We start from the raw sequence: 9,647 nt of genomic DNA, 5'->3' as shown, positions 1-9,647 counted from the left end.
TCCTATAGCTGCGAAGATAGCTGCGAAGCTTGTCGCTTCATATTACATCACACCAACAATCATCACTCGATCCATCTTAAACCCTTTCAGATGTTATACACACGCGCGCACACACTATTCTCATGCTTTTTTCATAAGAAATCGAAGTAAAATGTTATGTCCAATTCCAAGTTATACAAGGTATGAGCTTAAAAACCCAAGGACTCCTTTTGAGAAAGATGTTGTAGGCGGGGTTTTGTTTCTTTTTTGTCTTTCTTTCAATTATTCAGTTATGTAGCTTTTTGTTTTTGGGAGCTAAATAGAGAACCTTCATAGTTGCCTAGCTTTTAATTTTAAAACATCATTAATTTTCAGCTCGTACTCGAAAATAAAACATCATGAATCTACCGTCATCTATCTATCCCACAATATATGTGAAAACACACGACAGCAGAATAAAACGATATGAAAGCCCATATTCAAACCCTCCAAGAGTGAACTAGCTAGCTTAGAAAAGAACTTTCTTGATCACATCGTTTTCTTTCCGAGTTGGTGTCCCACTTTTCAGTTTGGAGCACCAAAACCAGTCACAAACTAGCAAGTGAAAGATGAAGTCACATTCCTATATAAATTTGTTTCACTTACTATATGCTTGACTTAATCAAATGCATAGGATGAGGAGGAAGATCGGGGACCCGAAAATCTGATACATCTTCTAACGAATATCATCAGCTGAACTACTTTGAAGTCGACGTCAAGAGAATTCAGTTAAACGCACTTCTCTAACTGAAGTGACATCCTTGGTGAGGTTGGTGGGTTCTGGGTTATGCAAATTAATATAAAAGCTTCCCAGAAAGTCACCATTAACGGGTTTAGTTCACCCACTGAACCCATAATGCTTCTGCAGTAGCTTTACCATTTCTGGGTTTTATATTTGCTTACGATGGTGACACAACTTCTTCTGGATACGGATTAACTAATTTGGTTGCACTGCTATGTCTGCTGCCTCGGCTAGGACAAAGAAATGGGGTGCTGCTCTAGTTGAATTTATGGGACTCTACCTCAATTTGCTATCTGTAGAAAGTAAACGATCGATCAATTTCTTGTTGGGTGAGTTATAACTAACAAGATATTGACTTGCATTGGAAGGCAATAGTACAAAACCGTCAATAGAACATTGTCATTGCATCATTTGCATGCATACAGAGGGCACTTCTGAAGTGGACATTTGTGGTTTAAGAATGCATAATGGATGGTCTTCACCTCAAATATTTGGGCACTTCCAATTTCCAAATGTGTTTTTACCACAAAAATGAATACGGGGATCAACTCCAATCATAATCGATGCAATTCAAAGCAGGAGCCATAATGTTAATGTCCATAGATGTTTGATTTGGATTGTACAAAGTTGCAAATTGACAATGATATATCCTCAAGTTTTGTTTGTGTAGTATAACCACACGCTATAGTAAAAAGCATGTCGTATCAAGTCAAATTTTATCATTTATCGTGTAAAATATCTATTATGTTATGATAGGTTTTCCGTACGTTAAGCGTTTAATAGATTAATTTTTGGATGATATAAATTGACACTAACTACGAGTATACCAATCTAAAACCAACTTCGTTTCGAGTTTATATTATATGCAGTGCTTTTAATTATTAATTACTCCAAATTATAAACTTAAAGGACTAGCATCAATCTTTGTAAAACCTCTTTGTATACAAGAAACAAAGAGTTGCCTTTCGGAATCTTATCATACGTACGCATGCTGGCATGCATGTAATCAAAGCTTAGGATTTAGACTGAAATCAATTCATTTGCAAGAAGAAGAATAAGAAAGGTAATAATTCAGTTGTTTTTGGAAAAGTTTCTAAATTACATGCACATCATTTATTCCCTGTGAAAATTATACAACGCACCCGGGTGCGCCGTATACCTGTCCATCTCCGCCGTCCATTTGACGCGGACTTTTGACTTTTTCAAAATAGACGGCGGAAATGGACGGGTGCGCGGCGCACCTGGGTGCGTTGAATACGCTCTCTATTCCCTGATCTAATTTTGCTGTTAGGCTGAACCACTTTCAGAATGGTCATGGAGAACCCAGCTACTTTTAGTTTCAGAAACCATACCACTACATGATCTAATTCTCACTTTTCACATGTAAATTAGATACTAATTGCTTCAATTCTCTATAAGCAGCCATCTTGTCGAATCCTTTCTGTTGTCGGATTATGGACACTATCAATATAGTCGTGCAATGAAATGCCTCCTTGTCTTATACATGATCATCAAAACCATCGAACTGATCATGACGTGAATTAAACATGATTAATTGGTCTCTGCTTTGCTTTGCTCATAGAAAAAATGAAATAATTATTCATGTGATGTCCTTGAATGATCTGAACCACTACTACTGATCATCTAAAAAGAGGGCTGGGGACAAATGGGTTCAATTTTGTCCACCACCTAAACCATCCACGGTTACATCATTAGTTTCCTTACTATCATCCTGTCCCCTTGAGGTTAAGTTTTGAAATTAGATACATGAACCTTTTTAGCAAAAGTATAACATTTGTTGATTTTGTTCTAATATTATCTTGTTCAACACATAGAAATTTTAGATGTGATATACAAATTATACAACACATTAGGAATACATCAATATTCTATATACTATAACAATAAGACAATACAACTGTTCATATCTTTGTTGAATTGTGTTGTTGCCCCTAGGTTGTTGCTCCTATAACAATAAGACAATACAACTGTTCATATTACAATAATGTTGCAACGTCTTAAATCTTAACAAAACTGACACTCTAGGTTAGTAATACTGAAACTCTGGAAAACTGAAGATATTTTTTTCACAATTTAATGAAAGAAATATCGTATCAAAATGAAACAAACAACGATGAAATTATTTGTTTTTTAGTTTTTAAGTAATTTTTTTTAGAGTATTAACAACGGTATCCTCAAAAAGTATTTAAGCCTAGAGATTAATCTGAGCCGAGGGTTCATGTCAGAATGTTTTCTCCCCTCTAACCACCAATAATAAAGTGAGATTTGACTCCAATTAACGTCAACGGGAATCAAACCTGGGTATGAGGGTTCCACACTAAGACTCCTACAAACTCGATCACCCGTGGTAGTTTAGTTTTTAAGAAAACATAAACGTAAGACACTAGCATTAGCCTCCTAGTGGGAATCAAATCTGGATATGAGGGTTCCACACTAAGACTCCTACAAACTCGATCACCTATAGTAGTTTAGTTTTTAAGAAAACATTAACGTAAGACACTAGCGTTAGCCTCCTACTTGAACAATATCAGAGTCATCATCCTTCTAGCACTCATAAAAATGTCAGAAGGGAAAGGGTCAAATGGGTGAGCCCTCCTAGTGGGAGGCTGAAGATGACTGTGGACGGGTCTTACAGAGATGATGGATATGGAGGGGCTGGTCTGATTGTCAAGAACGAACATAGGAGCGTGGTTGGGGTGTGGTCCAAGAAGTTGGAAAACATGAGCTCTCCATTACATGCAGAGGCTGAAACTGCAAGGCTGGGGTTGTTGACTGCTCTACAGCAGGGGTGGACGAACCTCAAGGTTGAATGTGACTGTACTGTCTTATTAGCTGCTCTCAATCAACAATCAAATGACATGATAAAAGTTAGTCGGATTATAGAGGATCGTAAAGTTTTAATGAATTTTTTTGAGAATATTACTATCTGACATATTTATCGTGAAGCAAATGGTGTAGCTCATAAATTGGCGCACTTTACTAGTTTAGATAGAATGGTAGAGTTGCACTTAGGTGAGACTCTTGTTTTTTTACAGGATGTTCTTTGTGAAGATAAGTGTAATGCTCTTAGTGTCACTCGAGGTAGAGGTATTATGTCTCTCTCGATGTCACAAATTCCTATTAATAATAATAATGGGTTTGTAGCGGTGCCTCTGATGTAAGCAAGGCTATACCATTTCCTCAACACACGCACACAAAAAAAAAAAAACACTAGCATTAGCCTATGTTGTGAGAGCTTGTAATTATGCTACTTTAGGGACAACGTACCAAAAAAAAAAAGAAAAGGTTATAAATATATATCTACAAATCAAAATGGGTTTTGGCTCCACCTAGCTTAACTTTATGTTGTTTGACTTGACTTGAGTTTCATTTGTATGAGTATGACTTTATGTTGTTAAACTTTAACCAGGCAGAAGATTCGTATATATCCGAACCCAGTTGAATTAGTCTACACAATTTAGATTAACAGTCAAAGCAATATCCGAACCCAGTTGAAAATCATTTCTAGATGTGTTTATGTAAACCTGGTGGGCTTGAACAAAGAACAGAATGTTTTGTAGTATTTGCAGCTGTGAAATGGATTTATTATGGTAAACGAGACAAATTACTAGTTACTCTTTTCAACTTATACACATAATACTAAATTCCTCCAATTACTTAATAATTGGATTGCAAGAGTTTAACACCTCTAAATTAGACCAATTATTGATTTATAGTCCTAAGCTTGGCCTCATTTTTGTTTTATGCTCATACTTCTTGTTCTTTTCTCAATACTTCTCTTCGTACATATATTCGTACTGATATGCAATATGCTCGTTAGCAGCTCTTTGTTATTATACACAAGATTATGCAATGCAACCAGACCCAAACAAATGTAACCAGACCAAAACAAGAAGAAGATTAAGCAATGCGTATATGTTTCGGGATACAGTATTAGCCATTATCCTCTTTACGAAATGAGATATCTTTCTCAGTTTGGATGAAATAATAAAAAACAAACTGGTAATGTGCGAGAATTTTCCTCTATCAATGTAAAAACTAGAAGCATGTGATGGATCATATCAACATCAAGATCTTATGACATAGCATAATGAACCGATATAGAATCAAACCGACTTGAAAGCATATATTATCAAGTCTCTCCTCACCTAATAGAGCAACCAATATTAATTTTTGAAATCTACAAATTATGCAATAAATCTTACGATGTTAATGTCCCTCAATACGATGATGTGCAGATGTGGAAATCATCTATAGAGCATGTGAAGCAAGTTAGATGCGTTAATGTGCCAAGCAAATTAAAAGGCAAGTCCTTCGTGCCTTTGCTCACAAATATTCTTGATGCAAGTTATTCCATGATCAATCGGAAAGTCATTCTTAGGTTTTGGAACATTGCATCCATTTGAAGAGGGGCTATTTTTATGCAATGTTCCTTTATTTTTTTTGTCTGTTAAGCAGGTTCGTTTTGTCAAGTGTCAAGTGACTCTAATTCGTTGTCCAATTCACGTTTCTTAGCCTGAATCATCAACATGGGATTTTAGTGTATCTAGAGTCTCTGATTCTGTGTCTGATCCGCGTATCTTAATCTGAATCATCAACATGAGGTTTTAGCGTATCTAGATACTCTGATTCGTGTTTCTTAATATAAATTATGAGCATGAGGCTGTAATTCCACGTATCGAATGTAAAAATAAAATTTCATTTAAATTTTGACATCCAAGATTTACTAGGGCACGATATTTCCAGTTGACAGACATCGGTACTTTTTGAGTTTCATCTACCCGAGCCGCAGAAGAGTGGATAAGAACTTTAAAAAATAGAAAAAAAAAAAAAAAAAAAAAATATCTGCCTGTTTTTTGTATTTTGACCTGAGAATCTAAACTCCACGTCCATCCATCACGGCAAAAATCACGCGCGCGAAAAGCAACGGGTGAGATTCCCTCCTTGGCAAGACGTACGTAGAAATTGAAATCTAATGTGAATGTTTTTGGTAGCATATAATCCAAACAGTTGAGGAAGGTGTATAAATATAGCATGATATAGTTATATACTGCAATCATCTCTGTAACCTTCATGGAGAATTAATTGGCTTGCTACAGCTCCTCCAAGAAATAACTAACCTCCCAAAGATATACCAATTTTCTAAACTTGTCTTCTATATCTTCCTCCCACGATTTCTTCCTCACCCTTTTCTCCGTTGTTCTTGATCCGCCCCCTCCCCTACTGAAGCCAGCTGCTAATGTAGTGGAGGAGTCTGTTTCCTTTTGTTTCTGTTGAAGGCTCTTCTTTCTGGGTTTAGAGGGTCCTGGTCTTAGTGATCGATCTCTGAGACCATTTGGATTCCGCAGATTGTTGTTGTTTGGGAAACCCAGGAAGCCTAAACCATGGCAGTGGAAGGTACGTCATCCCCTTCATTTCTCTTGTATTGTCTTCTCAGGTGTTTAGATATTCAGAAATGAAGATAATTAACAGGAAGAACGAAAAGGGTAGTTGAAAATGTGTATAACAGGATTGAAACATTGACTAAGTTTCATATTTGTGTGATTGATATATACCAATTTGTCGAAAATAGCATGAACATTGTTATTGATTTTACAGAGTTGGTGAGCGAAACGAAAGGAAAAGCAGAGATAGGAAACAAAGATGCAGAGATAAAAGCAGAGCTAGAAAACGCAGATGCAGTAGATGAAGAGATAAAATCCCAAGATGACCTGAAGAAGGCAGAGCTGTGCGAGCAGGAGCCTTCACCGAGGGGTGTACTGGAAGCCCTTGGTACGGACTCAGACAGCAGCAGCAGCTGTGCGTCTTCATTTTCTTCTGATAGACCACCACTGAGCCAGCAGGGCACGCTGGGGCGTGAAATCAGCAATGGAATGCAATGGAATAAAGGGAAGGAGATGTTTGATGCCTTGAAGAAGAAGTCAGCGAGGAGATTCTCGATGATCCCAATGCTGGGAAATAGCTATGAATTCTCTAGTAGAAAGTTGAGGAAGAGATTGGCCAGGATTTGGAGCACCGACGACGATGATGAGGAGGAAAGGGAGAGAGAAGATTGTGAAGGATATCTGGCGTTGAAACCCTCCTGGAGGAACTTTGATTATGCAGAACTTGCTGCTGCTACCGCCGATTTCAAACCTGGTGAGAATGGCAGCATCAATTTTACATTTTAGATTAGTACTATTTGCTTGAAAATAAAATGAAAATCGAGTACTTGGTGTCTTTTTCGTGTGAATTTTCTGGCTAAATTTTGACTGAATGAACCTAACATGAAAGCAATTGGTGAATTGGGGGTTGCTGATGATATTGACTTTTACTCCATCTTGAACTTTTCCATTTTTTGTTCCTTCTGATGTTTTGACAGCTAGAATTGTGTTGGTTAATGTTTTGTGTTGTGATTGTATTGTATTTGGCAGATAATTTGATTGGGAAAGGTGGGCAAGCAGAAGTTTACAAGGGAATCTTAAACAATGGTGAAATTGTAGCAGTAAAGAGGCTAATGAAGAAAGAAAAAGAGGTTGAAAAGGAGGACAGAATTGGTGATTTCTTAGCAGAGCTTGGGGTTATCGCACACATTAGCCACCCGAATGCTGCTAAGTTGCTCGGATTTGGCATCGATGGTGGTTTGCACCTAGTCCTCCAGTATTCACCACATGGCAGCTTGGCTTCTCTACTATTTGGTGCTCTACTTGTCCTGTTATTTTTCAGTTGATTGTTTCTTTCATCATAACTATTTGGCTAATGAAAGATGTTCTGCATCTCAGCTTCGGAGAAACATATGGAATGGAAGATAAGGTTTAAGGTAGCAGTTGGGGTAGCAGAAGGGTTACAATATCTCCATCATGATTGCCACAGGCGCATCATTCATAGAGACATCAAGGCCTCCAATATATTATTGTCCGAAGATTTTGAGGCTCAGGTATTCTAGTTGTTCTCCAAGTATGGACTTTCAGATATACATATTCCTGGATGTAATTAATATATTTTACTGTCACGAGCAGATATCTGATTTCGGATTAGCAAAGTGGCTCCCTGAAAAATGGACTCATCATGTCGTATTCCCTATTGAAGGCACATTCGGGTTTGTATGCAGATTTAGTTACTTGTTTGTTATATTTATGCATCCATTAGACCTTTTTGGGCTTATGGAAATCCAAACTGTTCCAGATACTTGTCTCCAGAGTACTTTATGCATGGAATCGTCGACGAGAAGACTGATGTATTTGCATATGGAGTTTTATTACTGGAGATCATAACAGGTCGTCGTGCAGTTGATAACAGTCAACAAAGCCTTGTGATATGGGTATGATTATACTCTTCCAAGCGATGTTTACTAGTCTCTTCCAATATCAAATGGTGAACACATTAGCCTTAAGCAAAATCCCGAAGTCCCCATCATTCAGGAAGATGGATAATATTTTCGACAATGAAATCTAATCGACTACCTTTGCGCTGCTAGGTTTTGTATTGAGAAGTATTGTATGTAGTTATGCTAAATTCTTGAAAGTTGATTAACTATTCTTGTGTTTCCATAGGCAAAACCACTTCTGGATTCAGGCAATATGAAGGAACTAGCAGATCCTCGATTAGAAGGTAACTATGATCCGGTAGAAATAAAAAGAGCCATGTTGGTGGCCTCAATGTGCATTCGACATCAATCGACCAAGCGTCCATACATGACTCGGGTATGAATCTCGATCTTCTCTGGTTTGTTACTTTTGTTTTTCAAATCCAAGCCTGCAAGTTTAACAGACAATTTTTTTTTTTTTTTTTTTTTTTTGTAGTGTAGGTAGTGAAAATACTGGAGGGTGAGGATCCAAATGGAGAACAGTTGAAACAAAAGTCTACACAAGTGAGATCACAAGTCTTAGATGCTTGTGATTTGGAAGATTATACCTGTTCCAACTATCTCAGCGACCTAAATCGCCACCGGGAACTAGTAATGGATCAGTAGGACATTGTTATGAAACTTGGCATTGTTCTTCTACTGCAGCCTCTTGTTGGTGTACTAGTCTGTGTGAAAGTTTTGGATTGGTATCAGCCTCTCTGCCCCCCTAATGGGTCAAGTTAAAGTCCAGCGGCTTGCATCTTTCTTCTTCAGGCTCTCAAAGTTTGCAGCAGTTGTTTGCTATATAAACTTAGGGAACACTAGAAAAGTGGCATTTTCCATGTCACGGTACAGTTTGGTAATGTTGTAATACAATATGGTATGTCATGTTGTCGATTATGAGCCAGAATATGTACATTTCAAAATGGCTCAAAGCAAAGCGACCGATCTTGATTGATAATCGGACAACATGACATAATCTAAATATGTAGTGAAACAAAATCACTGTTAGTAGACATGGAGTAACCACATGATGGTTGTATTTTACTTCTCACCATCTCAAAGACTTGTGTTTTATGTGCAATGCTTGTCTTCTATCAATTTTTTTTCTTTTTTTCTTTTTTTTTTTGGTCTGAATCTTCTATCAATTCGTAAGTTATAAAAGCTCTTTCCCTCATGCGGATCGGAAGACCACATTAGTGTTCATTGCAACATGCCAACATCATGTGAGCAATTAAACTCAGTCATGTACGTCACATGTACAAAAGACTAACACTACGACAATTGATTACTGCTAATCGAAATAAAATGTTAAGGAAAACTTTAATTGATGTTGATGTTGGGTATTTAACATGGGTTCTTGTTGTATGAGATGTTTCGATTACAATTTAAGGGACGTTCACTAAAGTTGAATGGGATTGGGTAGGAATAGAAGGGAGAACGAATAGGAAAGAGAAGTAATATGAGAGAGAATGAGTCATTCCAATTGCATGTTAGTTGTTAAATGAATGAGAAATAAGTAATCCAAATATAAATTAAGTT

At 37.2% G+C, this 9,647-nt stretch overlaps 1 protein-coding gene across 1 annotated transcript; it reads left to right on the top strand.

The window, feature by feature from the left end:
* The first annotated feature begins 5,847 nt into the window (after positions 1–5,847).
* LOC101302873 (receptor-like cytosolic serine/threonine-protein kinase RBK1-like) lies at positions 5,848–9,169 on the top strand. Its single transcript, XM_004288478.1, has 8 exons — positions 5,848–6,178; positions 6,380–6,919; positions 7,195–7,458; positions 7,543–7,697; positions 7,780–7,859; positions 7,946–8,081; positions 8,314–8,463; positions 8,568–9,169. The coding sequence occupies exons 1-8, from the start codon at positions 6,166–6,168 to the stop codon at positions 8,730–8,732; spliced, it is 1,503 nt and encodes a 500-aa protein (XP_004288526.1). The 5' UTR covers positions 5,848–6,165; the 3' UTR covers positions 8,733–9,169.
* The last annotated feature ends 478 nt before the right edge of the window (positions 9,170–9,647 follow it).

This window comes from Fragaria vesca, linkage group LG1 (assembly GCF_000184155.1).
Source record: "Fragaria vesca subsp. vesca linkage group LG1, FraVesHawaii_1.0, whole genome shotgun sequence".
Lineage (NCBI taxonomy): Eukaryota > Viridiplantae > Streptophyta > Magnoliopsida > Rosales > Rosaceae > Fragaria > Fragaria vesca.
The sequence above is the reverse complement of the archived record's forward strand: the minus strand, read 5'-3'. Positions and strand labels throughout refer to the sequence as shown.